Raw genomic sequence first — 23,067 nt, forward strand, 5'->3', positions numbered from 1 at the left:
GAAGTTTATTATCTCGATTCTTATGGGGGAGATCCTGATGATGATTTAAAAGAGCTCATTAAAGTGTATGTTCAATTTTTTTTATTACCATTGTCAATATAAAATTACTTTTACATAATTTACAGATACTTTGTTACAATTTTTTTTTTGTATACAGCTCTATGACAATGTTTATAGCACAAGAGGGTAAGGAGAAATGGAATTATAATAAGATGGTCAGATCCGTAAAGGTTTGAACTATTACCTTAACTATAATTATATATTACCATGCTTAATTGTTATTAAAATGAACTGTACAATTGCTGATTGTGAACAGGTCCCACAGCAACCAACAAGTTCAGTCGTGTGTGGATTTTACGTCATGAGATTCATGAAAGACTTAATTAATGACTTCTCTTTACTAATGAACAATGTGAGTTCCTTGATCATAATTTGCTTCATAAAAAAGAACATGTCCTGTTTCAAAGTTTCACTAAATATTTATTTTTCATAAATAGTTCAACGGAAAGACAACATATTCTGATGCTGAATTAGATGAAGTCCGTATTGAGTGGGCAAACCATTTTTCTAGAGTACTTGCTGTTATGTGAGGTAACCCTTACCTATTATGTTGTTATTGTGAGTTCATTAATGAAATATATTTTACTTGGGCAGTTATCTAGCTTATTATACTTCTATGTTGGATTATGATGAAGATGGTGGGTACTGCTGGAGTTCGCTAGTTTTTTTTCTTTGTTTGGAAAATAGCTCCTGGATATTGATGCAATTTTACACATTTCGGTTGTTCTTAGGTTGGATTTTCACGTTTGGGAACTGCTGGCCTTGTCTGATCAGTATTTTTGGCTCCTCTTATGTTGCTGGAAGTGTTGCTGGAAATGTTGCTGGAAATGAACTATGTTGTTGCCTTTGTTCATGTTGGTAGAAATGACTCTGTTGTTTGGCTTCCTTATGCTACTGGAATTGAACTGATCATTGTTAATTTGTGCTGTACATGCTGCTGGAATTTAGTTCTTAGGTTGTTACAATACTCTTCTTCTATTTATGTTGGATTTGTCACTCTCAAATTTGATTAAATTATGTTTGCTCACAATTATGAAATCTTAGTCAATGTTATCCATTTCAGTTTCTTTGTCAGTTAATTTTTAATTGCAATATTAATTTTAATAATCTAATTAATTAGCTAATTTATGAAATATTAATTTCTACTAAATCATTTGCAGGATTGTTATTAAAATGATAATAATTTCATGGTGCAAAAAAAATACCCCTTTTTTATTAATTATAATTTCAATTTTTGATTTAATTGAAAAAATTCATTTAATTATAATTTGCATTTCGCGCCAAATTTGATTTTCCCGCCAAAAATTCAAAATATGGCGCACAAATTTAAAAAAAAAGGGCCAAATTCAAATTTATTATATTCCTCTCTAAATAAAGTTATGACAGTTATGTGACTAAAAATATTTATCACAGATTATGACTGGTATTATTCTGTCATCAATTCTTGACGGTGGCTACAATGACGGTATGAACAACCGTCATCCACCCCCTACTATGACAGATTTTGCCTGTCATGGTAGGCACTTTTTCTTGTAGTGTGTGCTGAGGACTTAAGCTTTAAATGGACTTTTGAAACTGTTAACAGAAACACTCAATAAGAGTGAGTTAATGAGCCATTCAGGCTCAGCTACACTCCTACTCTCTAAGCTTTCTTTTGGTACATATATTGTGGCTAATTCTGTGGAGTCACAAGCTGCAGCCCAAGCTTTGGCAAATGCTAGTGTGGAGTCTGTACACCATTGCCTTTGGCTCCAAAACTCAACGCATTAAAATTTTTTGTTGTTGCAGATGATGCTTGTTTTAAGTTAAAACAGAGAATGAGAAGAAATATGGAAAGAAGAGTGAAGAAACTCATCATTTTCCGTCAAATTAATTTGGATTAGATAATTGACAAGGTATAGTGTAGGTTTTAAGAAATTTAAATTTAACTCAAAGAAAGCAGCGCCGAAGCTAAATTAAAGCTTAGCCACCTCTCATTCGTGTACCCATGTTACGTAAATCCTAGTTCGCAGCCAAACAATAGTGTAGTAACAATATTAATTTGTACGTATGGCTTTCATATATGTTTGAGATCGGGTAATCATGAAAGCATCAGAAAATTTCTGCAACGCTCAGAATTTTTTGGTTATGGGATGAAAATATTAAATGTCCGCACAGTAATATATAAATATACCAGCAAAACCTCAAATCAATGCTAGATTCAAATTCTTAATTAGTAACACCTTGGGTTTCAAACTAGCTATAAGAAGAAAACAAAAGCTCGCTAGAGGGCACAGTAAATATGGCCCGTCCACCAATTAAATTGCTTACTTTGGACTGAACTGAGAAAAAATTCATCAATTTTCATGATTAACCAACACTAATATATTCACTTTTTTGACTGTTGACAAATCACCTCGTGATCTTGATCTTTACGTTTTATTCATTTATTTTCTAAATCAAGAAACTTATTATTATTAAAGTAAATGTTATATAAAGAACCTTAATATTATAAGATTGAGTTAATGTTATATAAAATCATTTGAATACTTACTTACAATAATATTAGGTTATTTGGCAATCTTAAGTAATTGAACCAGATCAACTTGAAGTGCCATTACAGAATGTTTTACTGTAATAAACTTTATACGAGTACATTTGCTCGCCAACCAGTGACTTGTCAGAAACATTGCTCGTACAAGCGTAAGTCAACGAGGTTGATCTATTTACAAAATTAAGCAAACATTTGATCTATTTACAAAATTAATCAAACATTCTTTCCATTGTTACTTAAGACACAAGTAAATTAACCAAATGTTTTTTTGGTGCAAATTAAGGGGTTAAAGTAATAAATACTCTTTTAATTTTATCATGCATCGTTGCTTCTGTTATTGATCTATTCCTGAAAAATCAAGTCCCCGAACAAAGGAAAAAAAATTCTCTCTCTCTCTCTCTCTCTCCCCCTTATAAAACCAACATATAATTGAAAAGAGTGACAATTTTAAATCAGCCCTAAATTCAAAATAAAGTTCTAATAACATTAGTCATTAGTTATGTATGACCTAATCAGTTGGAGCTAGTTAAGTTTTTTTTTTTTTTTTTTGATAGGGAGCTAATTAAGGGGTTAAAGTAAGGGATTCAGATTCTCAACTAGGCATTTTTTCTCTTAATCTTTCTAAACTTTTAAAGATCTATTGATATGTGTAATTAATAAAATTAAATGGCAGAAGTTAAATCGTAAATTGTAATCTTATTTTTCAAACTGATGGTAACTCAAAAAATTCTTAATTAGCAATGCCTTGGGTTTCAAATTAGCTACACTTCGTACTTCGCAAGAAGAAAACAAAAGCTTGCTAGAGGGCACAGTAAATATGGCCCGTCCACCAATTAAATTGCTTACTTTCGACTGAATTGAGAAAAAATTCATCAATTCTCAAGATTAACCAATTATATATTTATATACACATATACAATTAGCGATAGGCTGCTGACGTGGGAATTAATCGATTCAGGGCCTCTTTCAATTCAGTGTTATATATTCACTTTTCTGATATTTGACGAATCGCCTCGTCTTGATCTTTACGTTTTATTCATTTATTTTCTAAATCAAGAAACCTTATTATTATTAAAGTGAATGTTATATAAAGTACCCTGTTATTGTTGGATTAAGTTAATGTTATATAAAATCATTATGAATACTTACTTATAATAGCATTAGGTTATTCGGTAATCCGTAATCTTAAGTAATTGAAACCAGATCGAGTTGAATATGCCATTACCGAATGTTTTACCGTAATAGACCTTATACAAGTACATCTGCACGTCAACCAGTAGCTTACCAGAAACATTACCCGTGCAAAACTTGGGTCAGCGAGGCTGACCTATTTACAAAATTAATCAAACATTCTTTCCATGGTTACTTGAGACACAAGTAAATTAACCGAATGTTCTTTCGCAGCTAATTAAGTTTTTTTTTTTTTAGTAGGGATAAATACTCTTTTAATTTTATCATGCGTGGTTGCTTCTGCTACTAATCTATTCCGAAAAAATCAAGTCTCCAAACAAAGGGGGGAAAAAGCTGTATCTTTTTTTTTTTATATATATCATAAAATTAACATATAGTTGATAAGAGTCACAATTCTAAATCAACCCAAAATTCAAAATAAAGTTCTAATAACATCAGTCATTAGTCATGTATGGCGTTATCAGTTGCAGACGATGCAGTGGCCACGCTCAGGCCTAAAGATGGCCACTCGAGTGTTAAGGGTGTAACAATAAATTTAGTCTAGAGAAGCAATTTCAAAATTAAACATGTCATATTTTTAATAATTCAATAACAATAGTATATAACATACGTTCCCAAATGACAGTTTCAAAATTTTAGAAACTACAAAGAGCATAGTCTAAAGTGAAAAGGAGCAATTTGAAAACTATCAAAATGGCAAGCCGCGTTTCGCTGTCCTAAAAAAGGAATACTCAAAGCTCACAAGGCAATTCGTTAAAAAAATGAAAGATGTATGATATATATAACTTACAAATACATTGTGTACAATAAGTTTTTGTGCACTTATATTACAAACAACTATTGGGTTGGACTAAACCCAGTGCTTTTCCAATTACATTATTACAAGATGATTGAGCTTCTTGTTTTAAATGCCTTAAATTTATGTTCTGCAATCTTATTCCTTGGCAAGGATATTTTGGGCTACAATCAAATTTTATAGCGATAGGCGTAGCTGATGTTCCTCGAATATCTTGATATATGACATCACTAATTTTTACTCCAGATACCTGATATTAAATAAAAAATAAAAGTTAAAAAATAGTCGACATAATTCGTTTCTTGAATTTTTTCAACAGAGAAATAGCAGCAGGTTTCTCTTACCTGACCCGGACAATTTAAGTTGTGAGGACAGTAATTTTGGTCGATGACAATGGGAAATTGAACATTTCGCATGACAGCATCGATGAAACGAACGCCTTGCACAAATCCATTGCTGGGCCTAGCCCAGGACTTTATTCTAAACCCATTTGTGGTTCCAGTGAAAACTGTTTTGAAAACGGTAACATTCTGAACCCCTTCCTCGACCAAATCTTTCGCTAAGCTTCCAATGCTGCAAGTCATACATATGATGTTAGTATCACAGTTGCTAGAAAGATGGAATTAATTAATAATGTTAATTTATCTATGGTTATTGAAAATTGTATTAAAAATTTTACCTAATGCCATGACCAGGGCCGCAAGTGACACGTTCAATCCACAAGTTCTTAGTGCCAGGGCCAATGGGGATACAATCATCGCCTGTCTTGATAGTGCAGTTCGTGATCTTCACATTCATTGACAACTGGACGTGGATACCGTCTGTGTTGGGGCTGTTTCCTGGTGCTATGACGGTAACTCCTTCAACGTGCACGTCCTTACAGCCGTTGATCACGATGTGAAACATCTGGCTGTTTAACGACAATAGTCCATTGATCCTGATGTTGTTGGAGTTGGTAAAGCTCAATGTCTGCACTCACGCACATAATAGATAATCAATTTTCTAAAAGTAGAGGCACAACTGAACGGAAACAAGAACATTAAGCGATCGAAGTTAAAAGAGAAGGCAATTGTGTAATACCGTGGCTCCATCGGGACAATTAGTGCCTGAAGCCTTGCATGCCCACAAGGAAGATCCCTTGGCATCGAGTGCCCCACCGATGATGGAAACGCCGCTGACTCCTTCAAAGCTAAGCCAATTGTCAGCTTGACCCAGTACACGGTAATCCGCCGGAGCCACAAGGGTTCCATCAATCCGGAAAGTTATATCTGAGCTTTTGCAATCACCATTGAATGCCACAGAGCCGAGCAGATACCTTCCTTTTGGTACATATAATGTGGCTGATTCTGTGGAGGCACAAGCTGCAGCCCATGCTTTGGCAAATGCTTGAGTGGAGTCTGTGACACCATTGCCTTTGGCACCAAAACTCAACACATTATAAGTTGTCGTTGTTGCATATGATGAGGCCAAGTTAATTGACAAAATGAAAAGAATTATGAAAAGAGAACTGAAAAGCGAACTGAAAAGCCTCTCCATTTTTGCTCAATGAAATATATGTACGATGGAATTAAGTGGAGGAGAGATAAATCAGAAGAATATTTTTCAGAATTCAGATGATATATTGTAGCTTGGAATAAGTTCAAGAAATATGAAAGGATCTATAAATGGTAGTTGATGGAAGAAGTTGAAAAGATTTAGGTATTTATAGAGGCATGGATACGGATGTTTGGATTAGATCATAAGAAGGAATAGAGTAGTAGGTTTTAAGAAATATAAATTAATCTCAAAGAAAGCGAAGCCGAACCTAAACCCATACTAGCTAGCTCTCTTGCATGCACCCATATTTCGTAACCCCTAATGCGCAGCCAAATTACGCAGTAACAATAATCTATAGGAAGAGGGAAAAATAGACGCATCGTTAATTTATTAGAATTTAAAACCTAAATAAATCAATGCTTGGTTTTTACGTGACTACAAAACAATATTATGCTTTTAAATTCACGATTAGATAGAGGAAATTTGACGTGGGGATTAATCAATTCAGGGCCTCTCTCAAGTCCGTGAATATTCAACTCTAAACTCTATTCTATCCATTGACAATTTCCTTCGTCATCAATTTTTTTTCTTTTTCCCCGCATAACTCTCTTCTTCAATCTTTAGGATAAAGTAATTTAATTAACAATAACTTAAAGCCATATAGAATCGTTGGTAATTAACTTGGTTGATGATGCCTATAAAATGGTCGCTAGCTGGTGCACCACCCTGAAAATAAAGGAAGGATGATGGTAATTAACTCAGCTAGTATAATTATATAGAGTTGGCGCAAAATCACTGTTATTACTTGTAATTAATTGTAAATTTTCCATTCTTAATTTGATGAACCAAATCTTGGTATTTTAGCTAGAGACTTGAACTTGACATTATTTGCGTCGATTGCTTTTACATTCATGAAGTGTGCTAGTGTAGTCAATTAATATTTAATTACTAGGTTAATTATTCCAAAAAAAAAAAAAAACCAGCCGGTCTTGTAATATTGCGATACTGCGCGTCTACTGGCGGTAGCTTAATAGAGTCATTGCTTCAACAAACTTAAGTCTGCGTCACTCCGTCAATCGTGATCTCAGTTACCTAAATTAATAAACATTTTCTCATTTAAATTAATAAACATATTATCTCTGTTGTGTATTCAGTGAATCAAATCAAAGAGGATGAAACGACAGTGTTGACTTGCGTTTTGTGATGCTCGATAACTTCAGCAAAACGACGCACAAAGACTGCGTTTAAATAAGTAAATGAATTGCTTGTCACAACGACATACAGTCTTACCGTTTTTGGAGTTAATGAAGCACAAGCAGAACACGTGCAAACAAAAGGTTGTTAAAGAAACCGTTATTGCACATGATCCTCACGTGTGTTTCTGGAAGTGCCTCTGAGATGTTTTATAAGCTGTTATACGCAGCTGGAAAAACAGAGAGTTGTTGAGACACTGAAAGCATTGTAACGAGAGAAAGAAAGCTTGAGAGCTAGGTGTTTTCTTGTTCTTATTAAGTGCTTGATAATCTCTGTAATCGAGACTTGAGTAATATCAATAAAGCTGATGAGTTTGTTCCCCTGTGGATGTAAGTCAATGCAAATTGACCGAACCACGTTAACTAGCTGTGTTATGTGATTTCTTGTTTTCAATCCATTTCTTTGTTTGTTTCTAAACACAATCTTAGTCTTAGTTAAGTGAACATTATTTCATTAGCTTTCTAATTGGTTTGTGAGACATCTTGTTGATTCTAATCCAAGATCTTTGGGGGAGTATTCTATAAAGCTTATGTTATCAGCTTGTCAGAATCTTCAATCTCCTTTAATTCCTTCCATGGTTAAGGCACACAAGCAATTTAACTACGTGTTTGTTTCTAAGAAGTTAAAGAAATGTTGTGACCTGTCGGTGCCTAATTCAAAGAACCAATGCTCTGGGTGCTAATTGGTTCAATATAGAGATAATATTTATTATTAGAGTAATATATGAAATTAGGGTTTGAATCCCTTTCACTCAAGTAAAAAAGAGATTTAGTTTTTATTTAGTAAAAACGAGATTTAGTCATTTAGTAAAAAAGAAAATATGTAAATAAAGTGAAAGTTATTCTTTTAAAAACTTTTTTTTATAAATTGATATTTTATATATGTTTCTATGGGTGCTAATCTAATGAACATATCGTATTTTTCACTTTTATAACAACATTCCTTCACACTTTATTCAATGTATTAGATCCAACTTGTTTTAAGTCTAGATTTTCAAGCTATATCATATTATAATGTACGGAGAAGATTTTAATTAATTTCTTATTTGATAAACTGCTTAATTCAAAAGTTTAAGTTGATAGGTAAAAGTTCAACAACATAAGTTAAGACATTAAAAATTTCATGTTAGATAAATTGTTTAACCAAAATGTTTTAAGCTTACTGGTAAGGGCTCAACAACATAAACTAATACATGGGAACGAAAGTAACCATCAATCAATTTCTAATATAACATTTATTTAAGAGAGAGACAGAGAGAAGATGAAACTTTCTTTTTAAGGAGAGAAACTTATATGAGATTGTCTCACTACCTCATCATGCTGAGGTGACGAGATAGCGAATTAAGACTTTTCAATGAGACAGTCCCACAACATAAACGAAAATGTTTTAAGTTTACCGGTAAGAGCCCAATAACATAAACTAATACATTGGAACGAAAGTAACTATCAATCAATTTCTAATATAATATTTATTTAAAGAGAGAGAGAGAGAGAGAGAGAGAGAGAGAGAGAGAGGATGAAGCTTTCTTCTTAAGGAGAGAAGTTTGTGTGAGATTGTTCCACTACCTCATCATGCTGAGATAACGAGACAGCCCATCAAGACTTTTCAATGAGACAATCCCACATAAATGTTTCTCTTTGTTCAGTGTGGTTTGAAGCTATTAATTACAAACTATTCAGTTGAACTTGTCTTATACCATTAATTAATTGTTGAATCCTTAACCTGAAAACTTAGATATTCTAATAAAGTAAATTCTCTATCATGTTGACACAATCAAAAGTAATTTGTTCGAAACTTCGTGTTCTTTTGATATTACAATAATTAATTTATTTTAGTTTTGCCGATTGAATAATCTTTATGTATTGGATCCGTCGTCCACGTTCTAATTTTATAGGGATTTTTCGAGTATCCACGGATTAAAACCCTTTGAATCTGCCGGCACCGCTAGCCATACTAATCGTTAACTACAAGGGTTTGGGTATCGTGTGGTCATAAACAGCCTGGCTGGACCATAGTCAAATGTGTGATTTTGGATCACAAGATATTAAAATCGAGAGGAGTAATTCCAGCCAATAAAAACAGTAATTCATTAAAAAAGAATGATATGGTACATATGTTGCAAATAAATTTTGTACAATAAATTTATTTATTTAAACTATAAACAAGTATTGGGTTGAACTATGCCGAGCGCCTTCCCAATTACATTATTACAAGATGATTGAGCCACCAGCTTCAAGTAGCTTAAATTCACTTTATACAATCTTATCCCTTCACAAGGATATTTGGCACTACAATTAAATTTTATGGCAATTGGTGTAGATGATGTTCCTCGAATATTCCAATAAATGATATCACTAATTTTTACTCCTGACACCTAAAATTAAAAAAAAAAAGGAAAAAAATTAGTGTACATACATTTTTTCTTGTATTTTTTCTTTGTTAACAAAGAAATATTTAGGAAATTTTGTTACCTGGCCAGGACAATTTAAATTATGAGGGCAGTAATTTTGGTCGATGATAATGGGATTTTGAACATTCTGCATGACAGCATCAATGAAGCGAACACCTTTTACAAATCCATTGCTGGGCCTTGCCCACGACTTTATCCTCAGACCATTTTGGGTACCAGTAAAAACCGTCTTCCAAACTGTCACATTTTGCACACCTTCCTCATCCATATCTTTACCTAGGCTTCCAATACTGCAACATCACAAGGCACCCACTTTCATGATCGATCGATCGATATGCATGATGTTAATGTATAAAAACCACGGTAGAAAGATCAAATTAAGAATTAATGTATATATAGCTATGGCTTTGTACACTCACACTCACCTAATGCCATGACCAGGGCCGCATGTGACGCGTTCAATCCACAAGTTGTTGGTGCCACGGCCAATGGAAATGCAATCATCCCCAGTTTTGATTGAGGAGCTCCTAATCTTCACATTTCTAGATTGCTGGATGTGTATACCATCTGTGTTTGGGCTGTCGCCTGCAGCTATGATCTTCGCTCCTTCAACGAGCACGTCCTGGCAACGATTGATCACAATGTGGTACATCTGGCTGTTTAATGACAAGAGCCCCTTGATGCTGACGTTGTTGGAGTTGGTAATGCTCAATGTCTGCATTCACACACACAACAAATTAAACATTTGTAGGTTGCTGAAGGTGAGACAAAATTCTTCATAGAAAATGATAGTTGAAGAAAAAATAGTTATATGTATTACCGTGGCTCCGTTGGGACAGGTAGTGCCTGCGGCGGCCTTGCAAGCCCACAACGAAGTTCCCTTGGCATCGAGTGCCCCACCAATGATGGAAACACCGCTGACTCCTTCAAAGCTAAGCCAATTGTCAGCTTGACCCAGCACACGGTAATCCGCTGGAGCCACAAGGGTTCCATCAATCTGGAAAGTAATATCTGAGCTTTGGCATTCACCTTTGAATGCCACTGAGCCTAGCAGATACCTTCCTTTTGGTACATATATTATTGTTGATTCGTTGGAGGCACAAGCTGCAGCCCATGCTTTGGCAAATGCTTCTGTGGAATCTATCACACCATTGCCTTTGGCTCCGAACCTTAGCACGTTATAAACCGATGATGTTGCTGCTGATGGGTTTAAATTATTAGAGACAGTGAAAAGAAATATGGAAAAAATAAGACTGATTAAGAACTTAGCCATTTTTGTTGAATGTAGGAGGAAAATTAATCAAGTGATCGATATAAGTTCGAGAAAGATTTTATATAAGGATCGATGAGTCGTAATTGATGGGAATTAAGTTCACAAGATTAAGCTATTTATAGAGGCATTGATACTGATGTCTAAATTGGATTAGATAAGAAGGAATAATGTAGGTTTCAAGAAATTAAACTGAAACTCAAAGAAATTAAGCTGTTGCGAAGCTAGAAGCCAGCTAGCTGGCTCTCCTACCGTCATACGTGTACCTATGTTACGTAACTCCTAATGCGCAGCCTAGCGATAGCTCATATCTCCGGTTTGATCTTAAAATGGGTTACTAAAATATTATTGACGATGCTGACAATTTTGTAGTTATTTGATATTTTTCAAAAATATTTTGAAGTTTTGTTACACCTCAATACTTGTTGTATTCAATTGAGATTAGGCCTAAATTTAAGTATATGATTAATGATAATAACCTTTTAAATGATCATTTTACCATTAACGTAAATGATTCATTTAGCTAGTGATGCAAGTACAGTAACGTAGTATATTTACACATGATGATTGATGAATGAACGCCCGCCCACCAATTAATTGCTTACTATTGAGTGAATTAAGAAACAATTCATCATTTGAATTTCATGATTAGTCAATCATATGTACAATCAGCAAGAGGCTGTTGACGTTGGAATTAATCAATGCCAGGGCCTCTCTCCCTCCATCCATCGGCGGTTAATTAAGACACAAGAAATTGATTAACCCTTTCTTTTGTGTTAGAGAAGAAGGCAATAAAGTAATGCTCTCTTAATTTTATAAAGGTCGTTCCGGTACTTTGGTCAATCGGGGCAGAGCCATTTTGATCAATTGCTGCGGTTGTTCTATTTTATTCATTTTTTCCTTATGTGACAATTTTCCTTCTGTATATACATACATCCCTTATAAATTCACTTGACCAATCAGATGCGTGGTATCTTCTAGATTTCGTTTTACCTTTTCAAAATACCTGATTTTCCCGCCTCACGAGGATCGATTTAAGACTTTGTTGAATAATTACTTAATAAGATGACTTGAAATTGAAGAACCAAACATAAAATAAATCAAGAATCACCAAATCCAAGATTCCTGATAAACTGGAAACTCCCTGGAAGCTATCCTCATAGCCGAGTAACTTAATAGCTTTATTATGAGCCTAAAAAAATAGCAGAATTTGGCAAAACTTCAGTAAAATTCACCGTTAATAATCGAGTTTGATGGTTTTGTCACCGGTTTTGAAATGACACACAACCTTCTGAGACTATCTGATTTACCTCACAGAATTAATGTTGACTGTTGATTCAATTAAATTTCATTTTACCTGCACATATGGCCATGTATTAATTAAGGTAATAATTAAGACGACTGGTAGTGCACATATGATAAAAGTTAAGGACGTCACAGACACATTTGACAAGATTGAAAACAATTATACTACACATATAAAGATATAATGAAAAATTATGATCATTACGTGCATGTAAATATGGAAAACGAATCCTAAACTATAGTTCGCTTGTTCATTCTATTATGTATATTTGCAATAATTAGATTGGCATGACAAACTTGTTGTTGTTTTTTTTCTGTTGATTAATGCCATTGTAGAGTTGTTTGGTTTTCTCATTTTATTTATTTCAGCATCAAGAAGACACCATATAATGACGAGTGAGGAACGTCGATGTATATAATTTTAGTTAAATGAATGTAACGCACCACTGAAATTATATACTCTTCTCGATTAATTGTTTGGCATTGTTTCATCTCTTTATCAATGTATTCATTTAGTTGGTGCTTGGAATAAGTATTAAATCTGTATGTTGCGACATCTTTGTACCGTAAAAAGCCTGCTGGCTGAACAATAACATGTCGAAGGGATCAAAAATTACTTTAATCAAGAAAAGCATCAGATAATAAAAAGCAACTCATTGAAATGAAATAATGCTTGTGTTACAAATAAGTAATGTACAACAAATTTTTGTTTAGTTAATTACAAACAACTATTTGGTTGAACCAAGCCTAATGCCTCCCCAATTACATTATTACAAGATGATTTAGCCTCTTGTTTCAAGTGCCTCAAATGTACATTATGTAGTCTTATCCCTTTGCAAGGGTATTTGCTGCTACAATCAAACTTTATAGCGATTGGTGTTGCAGATGTTCCTCGAATATCTTGATAAATGACATCGCTGATTTTTACTCCTGATATCTAATTAGAATAAAAGAAATAGATATTACAATAATACTCTTTATATTTATTTTTTTTTATTTTTTTATCAAATAATCATTTAGAGAATTTCCGTACCTGACCAGGACAATTTAAATTGTGAGGGCAGTAGTTTTGGTCAATAATAATGGGATGTTGAACATTTTGCATAAGAGCATCAATGAAACGAATGCCTTGTACAAATCCATTGCTGGGCCTGGCCCAGGACTTTATTCTAAGCCCATTTGTGGTACCTGTAAAAACTGTCTTGAAAACTGTGACATTTTGCACCCCTTCCTCATCCAAATCCTTAGCTAGGCTCCCAATGCTGCAAATCAAAAGGCACATCGGTATCCATGAAGTTAATATGTACCCTAGTAATAAGGAAACCAAAGTAATCAAAATAATAACGTAAATGTGTCTTGTAAAACCAACCTAATGCCATGACCAGGGCCGCATGTGACACGTTCAATCCACAAGTTGTTGGTGCCAGGGCCAATGGAAATGCAATCATCCCCAGTTTTGATTGAGGAGCTCTTGATAATCACATTTCTCGATTGCTGGACGTGTATACCGTCCGTGTTTGGGCTGTCGCCGGCAGCTATGATCTTAGCTCCTTCAACGAGCACGTCCTGGCAACGATTGATCACAATGTGATACATCTGGCTGTTTAATGACAAGAGTCCGTTGATCCTGATGTTGTTGGATTTGGTAATGCTCAAGGTCTGCACCCACAAAGGCATATATTAGCTAGTTTACTAAATTGTCATGACATTATGAGGTTAAGGAAAAGTTAATAATGTAAAATATATAATACCGTGGCTCCATTGGGACAATTAGAGCCTGCTGCGGTCTTACAAGCCCACAACGAAGTTCCCTTGGCATCAAGTGCTCCACCGATGATGGAAACATGGCTAACACCTTCAAAGCTAAGCCAATTGTTGGCTTGACCCAGTACGCGGTAATCTGTTGGAGCCACTAGTGTTCCGTTAATCAGGAAAGTAATAGACGGGCTTTTGCATTCGCTTCTGAAGGCCACGGAGCCAAGCAAATATCTTCCTTTTGGTACATATATTGTGGCTGATTCGTTGGAGGCACAAGCTGCAGCCCATGCTTTGGCAAATGCCTGCGTGGAGTCCGTGATACCATTCCCTTTGGCTCCACATCTTAGTACGTTGTAGATTGTTGATGTTGCAGATGAGTGGAGTAAGTTATTGGTACCGAGAACAAGAAGAAATGCATAAAGAAGAGTACTGAAGAACTTATCCATTTTTTTCTGAGATTAAAAATATTGGAGGGAATTTAAGTGATGAATAAGAAGAGAGATGATTCAGATGATGGTATTTAGCTAGCTTTGGAATAAGTTCAAGAAATGTCTAAGCATATATCGATGAGTTTGTATTGAATGTGAAAAAGATTGAAAGATTTAGCTATTTAAAGAGGCATCGATGCAGATTTTTGGATTAGATAGGCATAAATAGTGTAGGTTTTAAGAAATCTAATTGAAACTCAAAGAAATCAACGCTGGAGCTAAAGCCTAGGCAGCTAGCTAGAAAGCTCTCATACTTGTCCCAGTATTAGGTAATTAACTCTTAATCCACAGCCTTATTACTAGCATAATTAATATTATTATATATGGAAAACATAGGGCCAGATTATAGCTTGGTTAATTAATTTGTGTGGTTGGTATTTTGCTAGGGCATCATAAAGTGAAAAATAGTGGACGAGCACATCCACTGATAACAATGATAATGATGCAAAGAAATTTTTGAAACACATAACATGATTTTATTTGATAGTACTATTAGAATCATCCCATTTATTTATTTTTTCCTTTGTCAAGAAACACTCAATTATATCTGTTTCAGTTATTGAATAACATTTCGAAACACTTTACCAAGAGAAAATAAAAAGTTCTGTTCTAATAATTAAGACTATACAGTATTTTGTAACAACGATAGTACTGTAATCTAGCCTTCTTTACATTTGACCATTCGACCGTTAATTTTGAAGACTTATTTAGCCAACAAATTAATTAATTGCGTAGTATTTAGTTAATCAGAAAATAATTCATTATTTCCATGGTTATCCGATTATGTATATGTACATCCAATAAGCTAGGCCGTTAACGTGGGAGTTAATCAATTCAGGGCCTCTCTTAATTCTGAATTATATATTACTTTTCTGACTATTGACAACCTGCCTTCATCTTTACGGTGTTTTTAATTTATTTTTTCTTTTTCCCTCTTCTTTTCTCTTTAATTGATTAATCTCTCCTAATTCGTTTACTCTAACTCATTCTTGTGATTTTGTTATTGAGTTGTGCATTTAATCAGAGAATTACAACTTGTGATGGCAGATAATTCGGCTGTCTTAAATTAATTATATTGAACCAAATCGTCTTTTAATTTGGCAATACCAGAAACCGATTGCTTTTACTTTGATTGAAGTTTAGTGAATTAAAATGTTATAATTAGTACTCAATTTTGTACTTGGTTTAATTACAAATCAATTGAGGCGATTAAGTTTGTTTACATGATGTGCTTTGAACCTCCCATCCATGTTAATGATATTATATTGCAGCTTGCAGGTCAACTAGTAGCTTGTTAGAGGGACATTACTTCAACAAAACTCAAGTCGCCGTAGTATAACTAAATTAATCAACATTATTCCTTCCGCGGTTACTTAAGAAACAATTAAGTTGAACGAATGTTTTTTCGTAGCCAGCCAAAAGTTAAGTTAACATAACATTAGCTTCTGATCATGGACATTTTGCAATTGCCGTTAGCGATCGATCATTGTTATTTTGGTGAATTGCTGCTGTCCGAAGTCGTCGTAGTTATAATTACTTGAGAGAGTATTGCTAACAATTCCAAAATTTTTATCCCAAATCATTTAAGATGATTTTTTAGGATAAATTTTAGTTGAACATTATTAATCGTTTATTTTTTTTAATGTGTTTAGGTATCCAAGTTAAAATATTAGGCTATTGGATGAAAAGACATATCCTACTTGTAAGTCTCAAGAGGGTTTATTGTATAAATTAATGTGAGACACAACTTAACAATTCTTCCTTGGATGAGAAGCCACTATTGAACCCTGCTCCTTTCATCTGACACATGCAAATTGTTCCATCACCGCATTCTAGCTATTAAGGTTTAGCTCTAATATCATTTATTGAGGAGTTGAGTCTAAGAATTCTTAACATTCAATCTAAAAGACTAACTTATTAAGTGGAAAATTCTATATATCTTACTTTTAAGCTCAAATTTGTCGTATTAATTTACTAGCTAACACAATTCTACATTTTACTTTTCAAATTTCATTTTAATTTGAACCAGTTATTTCTCAATTCTACAGAGTTTGCACTTCAGGGTGGGCCTATAGCATCTTAAGAAATATTAAATTAAATAATAAGAAGAAGGCGGCATCACAAACTTGCATCGAAACCTCTTTGGAGCGATTACAGTAATTCTCTTATTCGCAGAGGAAGATTTCTTGGTGAGTGATCACTTCTTTCAATTAATTTCTATCAGGCAGTGAACGAAGAAGCACGATAAATTTTTTCGTTTGTTCACATTTTGTAACGCCTTTGATTGTTAGATGGATCTTTTTTTTTATTTTTCTAATTTTACATTTCTTTGTTATAAGGTCGTGCAAAGTTTTATGGAAACTTTAAGATTATTATTTTTTAATTGTATGACACTACTACTCAAATTACAATTCATTTAGATGAGATTATAACTGATATTTACAATCAGACAATTATTGGGATTAATTTACATTAAATCTTATATAACACTGTCAAAAAATTTTTGAATTAAATGAGACTACAACTCGTACTACAATTAATATTTACAATCGGATAATTACTTGAACTAGTTTACATTTTTTTTAATACAGGAATAGTTTATATTAAATTTTATATAACACTGCCAAAATTTTTTAATACTCGAGGGATGTCAACTCCACTCACATTTTTAAATAGAGAAAATTACCTTCACTCAAATTTGAAAAAAGAATTAAACCCATCATAATACTTTTGTGAGGATTCGAACCACACCATCACAATTGTGTGGGAGTGACTCTTTGGCCGAGTGGGAATAAAAACTTTAAGAGTGAAATTGAATTTTTCTTTTCTTTTTTTTTCCCCGAAACAGAAAATTAGTAGATGGTGAAGGGCACTGTTTGTCCGCAAACATCCAACCAATTAAAATGTTCAACGTTTTTAGCTCCTCTGGCTGTCCACCAAAACAAGCTTCGTAAATCTAAAACCAAAGCCATCACCCTCGAAAATGAACCAAAAAATAAGCTCTCAAATCCGACCGGATTCCACTCATCTCAGCTTATCCTCCTTCCTTAACCGACCCGTTTGGACTCCGCCACAACAACAACCACAACCGCGCAGCTTTTCCCACCAAAATCATCACCTAAACCGCCAAAGCACCCACTGGGCACTATATCTAAACAAGAAACAAACTGAACTCTATCGTCTGCATGCTTCCACTAAACTGAAAAAGTAGCCGCTCATTGCTCAGATCTTGCTCGCTAATATTGTTGTTGCATCGTCGAATGCCAGCCTTCTTCCAGAAACACTTCGTCCATTTTTTCAGCTTCATGTTAACTGCATTATTGCGTACGTACATTTTATTACTCTACACACCTTCTTCGATTTTTGATTTGTATTTAGACCTAGTGTATGGAGAACGAGACAAATTAATAATCAATATGATTCTATGTATTCTGTTTTGGATTTTGATCTTCCGTCCTGATATATATGACAATTAATTAAGGTAATTAACGTTATCTGCAGTTTATTTTGTTAATTAAAGAGAAGAAATTCATGCATGGGTAACATCGATCTTAACACTTTTCATTATGGCTGATTCTATCTTCACTGGTGTTGACTTAGCCAATCTGAATCGTCTGTAATCCTGCCCCTATTATAGCTCTATTAATAATTCAAACATCCTTTAATTTTTTTTTCCTTTGTGGTAATTAAATATTTTCTTATTAAGAAAAATGACCTATATATATACATATATATTGGCAGTGGATGCTATGCTCTCAATCCCAGGATGTTGAAAATTAAGGACGACACTAAACTACTCAAAGTTAAAATTATTTGAGTAATAAAATTTTTTTACAAAAACAAAGAACTTTATTGATATTTTATAATAGAGACGATGTAACACTCACTGCTTACACTTTTTATTTCTCTCTTATTCTTGACTTCACACTTAATGCCTATAATTAAGCTCTATTTATAGTATCCTAAAACTAATACAAATCACTCAAGTATTAAATTATAAAAAATTAACAACCGCATTTTACAAATATCTCCAAATATTCAAGAGATTTTAAAATTTAGATATTTCTACTTTTATTAGATATTTTTTTTGGATTAGAACCATCTCTCATTCTCTACATAATTCATGAAACTTCCATGGATTGAACTTTGAAATTGGGCTTGGACAAGTGTATTGGATTGTACCATGAAATTGGCGTTGGACTTTTAACCCAGGACCTTTGGCGCTTGTAGCAAAAATTACGACCAGGGCTATGGTTGCTGAAATCATAGAGTTCACTTGCTAGGTTTCTGATGAGAATGACAACGAGTTCATGTACGGCCTAAGCTTCTCATTATTCGCAGTCATTGCTACTGTAATTTAATAATTGATGCTTCTTTCCTGGTCAATTGATATATATCTATTGGAGGTAAATTTGTCTTAATTAAGTGAACATATGTCAATTTTACTTATGAGAATTAGTTTTCGCAGATGTTCAAGTTCAACCCAGCTCTTGTTTCTTCTGTACTTCTTCCTAGTCTCAAAATTTTCTATCAAGCTGAAAAGCTGCTGAAGGCTTTGATGATCTGATGACTATATAGCGATGATCACGGTACCTTTTATTGAAACTTCTAAGGATGATTTCAGTAGACAAGTATTGATGATCACAGCATCAGCTGATCTTTATAAAGATCGGAATATAGTAAATTTAGATCATAACATTTACATTAGGGCAGCACAATGTTCATTTATTCATGAGATTAAAGATTAAGATAAGTATTGAGACTGACGCTCAAAGATGTTAAAAGCAGAAAACGTTTTAACTTAACAGGACTTTAATAGTGTACTCTTAGTATTGCGAAGAGGTCATGGGTTAAAATCTAGACAATAACTAAAAAATAAAAATCTATATATACTATATGATCAACGACTGAGATCTGGTGCTGAATTGATTTTTTTAATTAATTAAATCTTAATCTATATATGTACAAGTAATAGAAAATTATGAAGAGAACAACAAATATTAAAAAGTTGAGCATTAACTCCAATCCATATGATCACAAGCTTGGATTATACACAAAAGGTCGCAGTGCCTATAACTAAATTGATCAAATCTTTCCGAGATTTACTCGGACATGAAGTAAATTATTATCAGACCGTGCACCAGAACAGTCGATAGAAACCCTAAAAAAGAGAAACCCTTCACAAATTGAAGGCTTCTTCTTGTGCTTTCTCTTCACCATCATCGATCACTTCCTCAAAGCCCCTAAAAGTAAATAAAGAACCGACAATAATGATATCAAATCGGACCGGAATTAATCCGGCCATCTCAGTTCCATTTCACCCCATCACATCTCCTTCTTGGCCATGCTCCGTTTTCAAGGCAGATCTTGCTCTCCCAGCGGCCTGGTTTCACCACAAGAGCCTCTCTCTTCTGCCATCACCAAAACCCTAAAACTTTCCCCGCAAGTTTTCCCCAGAAAATCATAACCTCCATCCAAGAGCGAAAATCATCAACCAACCCTGCTGCCACACATGTCACCGTCAAAGATGAAGTGGTCTTAAGCAGAAATGAAAAGAAAAAACGAGATAAGGCGTTGAGATTGAATTTTATAAAGAAAGTATATATTTATTTAGGTTCTCAGTTCTGGTTCACTGGTCTTGTTTACACAGTATTTAAGATCGCAGGCCACACCCCAAATCCAGCGCTATCATTCAGCGCCAGCGGCTCCTCAGTTGTCCTGCTTGCTCTTGGGTTTTGTATGTAATTGCTAACCGTATCTGTTTGGTCTTTAGATAATCTCATTGCTTTTCTAATTTTATTGTATATTAGTTTGTTGAAGGTGTTAACCTTTCGCTTATCGTGGTTTCCCTTGGTATTATAGAGTCATAAACTCTTCCCACAACAGAATTAGTCGGAGAACACATAATTTTTCTTCTTGTTTTGTGCCATCTCGCTATACCTCGTCAGTTTGTGGGCTTGTATCCCCATAATTGACAAAATAGGTATTAATGTTACGACAACAAATACAATGTGAACTTAAATATTACATCAAAGTTTATTCGCTTTGTTTTTCTTATCAAACTTAGTTTAAATCACCTAGTACAGTCATATTTTCGAATAAATCATGTAGACAATATGATGTTTTCATGTAAATAATATCATGTCAGAGTTTGTCCCTCTATTTTTTTTTTTTTAAAATCAAACTACAGGTTAAATCATCTTGCACAGTTATAATTTTTTAGCCTCTACTGCCAGACAATCATACCTGGATTACTCACTGTTTTATTGCCGTCTCTTATCCCCTCATGTTTATCATATTTTCTAAATAGATGTAGAGGACATGTATAAATTATACAGTATAATTACATAATCTAGAGTGTTTTGATATATTTTTTTTGAAAATATAATAATATTATTTGGGTCTCACCATTCTTAATTAATTCCCGAAATCTTGGCAGATTATACTTTGTACGACTCCAAATGGAAATCCATCAACTCTATGTTTCTTGGACTTTATTCTCTGGCTACAACTGTCCTGTTTGGAAGAGACTTAGCCATTTTGAATGGTTTGTACGCTTGCCCCCATTTAAAATTTCTCATTAATTGATTAAATTTTCTTCATATATCTTGTCCTCCCAGGAAAAGCAATGCTTGCATCAGGAGCAGCAACTTTAGCCATAGTTGTTTCCGTAACAAAACTCGCTTTCTGGGAACCTGAAAAGAAACCCATGGCATTGGAATTTCGTCCATTGTTTATCATGTTGACTTTACCTGTTCAAATCATTGCTGGCTGTATCCAGGTCAGTTTTGTTTCTCAAAGTTTAACTAGATCAACTAAGTAGTCTAATTATTTAAAAAAAAAATTGAACTTTAAGTTATATTGGGGAATGTACCTCTTGGGCTCACTGTAAAGAGTTAAACCAATTGGGTTATCATTTTAGGATTAATACCTACGGGCACTTTTCTACTGAAATGAATATTTTCTAAATATGGACATGGTTGTTGTTTGTATGCAGATATGGGCGCCAGGTCCAATTTCTACTGCAATTTATCATGGAATCACTATTATTTCATTGTCAAACATTGTATTTCATCAATCTAAAAGGCTGCTGAAAGTTTCTTATGAAAATGATAAAGGCTTTAACTCTGATGAGTATAAAACAAGGACATGGCTGAGCATCATTCTCCAACGCTCTACCAATTTCAACAAAGGGTTTAACCCTGATGAGTATACAGTGGCGTCCGTACAATTATTCGTGAGCATAGCTCTCCTTTTCTGGACACCACTGATGACTATAAGGCAACTGCCGGTGTACATGGTTTAAGTAGTTGCCCAGTTACATTTTTTTAATCTTTTTTTTTCCCAAACTATATAAGTTGTATTTCTCTTCATATATATATATATGTCATATCAGGGCTTAATACCTTGACTAGATATGCTGTCAAGACTATATATATGACTTCTCGAGTTAGACAGACACACATTTTGGGCACTATCTCTATTTGTTGCTCGTTAACTTGTTTATCTTTTTCTTCTTATTGATCCACGGGAAGTGCAATATGGCATATAAATTATATCTGATTGGTTGAATCTTTCATAGCTAAGATTGCAACAAGTAAATGAATCTTGGATTAATTCATAATTGCAATGTTTATATACCATATGATCACCTTTGGATTGCACAAGACGTCATGAAGTGAGAAAAAAATAAAAAAATAAAAATAACGATCTTCATTACTTAACATTTAATATCTTTAATCGAGCGCTTAAATGTTACGTGGCTACAATTACATGAAATATTTGCAAATGAATATGTTTTAAATTCATATAAAAAGAAAGATGCATTCCCTTTCTCTTGCGCTTGCACCGCTGGCTCTGGCTCCAAAACTCGACACATATTAATTTAATTTGTTGTCGTTGCGGATGATGTGTATAAGCTTTATTGACAGAATAAATGAGATGAAACGTGCAAAGAAGACTCAAGAACTCAATCATTTTATAAATGGGCCTTTGGTCTAGTGGGAGAGCCATTTTACTTACAATGTTGAGTGCAAGGGTTCGAGCCTCCATAAAAGCATTTATGAGGGTTATTTACAATCCTTCCTCAATTATCAAATAATTGAGTGGAGCCAGTCTATCCCTCACGAAATGTGAGTGGAGTGGACAGCCCTCGAATATTTGAAAGGGTTTGAAGAATTTGGGCAGCGCTTCAGAGGAGTACATGTCACGAAGAAGGTCCCAATTGTAAAATCTATTTGTAAATATTAATTGTAATACCTACAGTCCTGTATAACAATATTCAAAAAAAAAAAAAAAAAGAACTCGACCATTTTTGCTGAAAACTAGAGAAATTAACTGATGGCGCTGGACAAATCGATCACAGTAGCTAAGAAGAACTTGATTTGATTATGTAATCAATTTAGTTTTTCGTTGCTATTGTGGTTCTTTTGGGTAAGAGGGCTGGGGCAGTAACCAAAGTGCGCA

General features: G+C 34.1%; 3 protein-coding genes across 3 annotated transcripts; all 3 read right to left on the minus strand.

Annotated features, from left to right (window-relative positions):
- Positions 1-4,611: 4,611 nt before the first annotated feature.
- Positions 4,612-6,116, minus strand: LOC102622113 (polygalacturonase). The gene is made up of 4 exons (XM_015533535.1): positions 5,661-6,116; positions 5,260-5,549; positions 4,925-5,153; positions 4,612-4,830 (listed from the first exon to the last, which is right to left on the minus strand). The coding sequence occupies exons 1-4, from the start codon at positions 6,114-6,116 to the stop codon at positions 4,612-4,614; spliced, it is 1,194 nt and encodes a 397-aa protein (XP_015389021.1).
- Positions 6,117-9,525: 3,409 nt separating this feature from the next.
- LOC102621826 (polygalacturonase) lies at positions 9,526-11,096 on the minus strand. Its single transcript, XM_006489212.2, has 4 exons — positions 10,601-11,096; positions 10,206-10,495; positions 9,842-10,070; positions 9,526-9,744 (listed from the first exon to the last, which is right to left on the minus strand). Exons 1-4 carry the CDS (start codon positions 11,051-11,053, stop codon positions 9,526-9,528), a joined length of 1,191 nt encoding a protein of 396 aa, XP_006489275.1. The 5' UTR covers positions 11,054-11,096.
- Positions 11,097-13,073: 1,977 nt separating this feature from the next.
- LOC102607003 (polygalacturonase-like) lies at positions 13,074-22,429 on the minus strand. The gene is made up of 5 exons (XM_006489165.2): positions 22,254-22,429; positions 14,107-14,470; positions 13,725-14,014; positions 13,389-13,617; positions 13,074-13,292 (listed from the first exon to the last, which is right to left on the minus strand). Exons 1-5 carry the CDS (start codon positions 22,316-22,318, stop codon positions 13,074-13,076), a joined length of 1,167 nt encoding a protein of 388 aa, XP_006489228.1. The 5' UTR covers positions 22,319-22,429.
- Between the last annotated feature and the right edge of the window lie 638 nt (positions 22,430-23,067).

The sequence above is a fragment of the Citrus sinensis genome, chromosome 1 (assembly GCF_022201045.2).
Source record: "Citrus sinensis cultivar Valencia sweet orange chromosome 1, DVS_A1.0, whole genome shotgun sequence".
In the NCBI taxonomy this organism is placed as follows: Eukaryota; Viridiplantae; Streptophyta; class Magnoliopsida; order Sapindales; family Rutaceae; genus Citrus; species Citrus sinensis.

Excerpts from the sequence above, each read along its gene's own strand:
- LOC102622113 (XM_015533535.1), bottom strand. The coding sequence starts at position 6,116 with ATGGAGAGGCTTTTCAGTTCGCTTTTCAGTTCTCTTTTCATAATTCTT. Across the intron at positions 5,550-5,660 it reads ATTGTCCCGATGGAGCCACG|ACATTGAGCTTTACCAACTC; the intron begins GTATTACACAAT and ends GCGTGAGTGCAG. Across the intron at positions 4,831-4,924 it reads ACTTAAATTGTCCGGGTCAG|GTATCTGGAGTAAAAATTAG; the intron begins GTAAGAGAAACC and ends ATTTAATATCAG.
- LOC102621826 (XM_006489212.2), bottom strand. The coding sequence starts at position 11,053 with ATGGCTAAGTTCTTAATCAGTCTTATTTTTTCCATATTTCTTTTCACT. Across the intron at positions 10,496-10,600 it reads CCTGTCCCAACGGAGCCACG|ACATTGAGCATTACCAACTC; the intron begins GTAATACATATA and ends GTGTGAATGCAG. Across the intron at positions 9,745-9,841 it reads ATTTAAATTGTCCTGGCCAG|GTGTCAGGAGTAAAAATTAG; the intron begins GTAACAAAATTT and ends TTTTAATTTTAG.
- LOC102607003 (XM_006489165.2), bottom strand. The coding sequence starts at position 22,318 with ATGAAGATCGTTATTTTTATTTTTTTATTTTTTTCTCACTTCATGACG. Across the intron at positions 14,015-14,106 it reads ATTGTCCCAATGGAGCCACG|ACCTTGAGCATTACCAAATC; the intron begins GTATTATATATT and ends TTGTGGGTGCAG. Across the intron at positions 13,293-13,388 it reads ATTTAAATTGTCCTGGTCAG|ATATCAGGAGTAAAAATCAG; the intron begins GTACGGAAATTC and ends TATTCTAATTAG.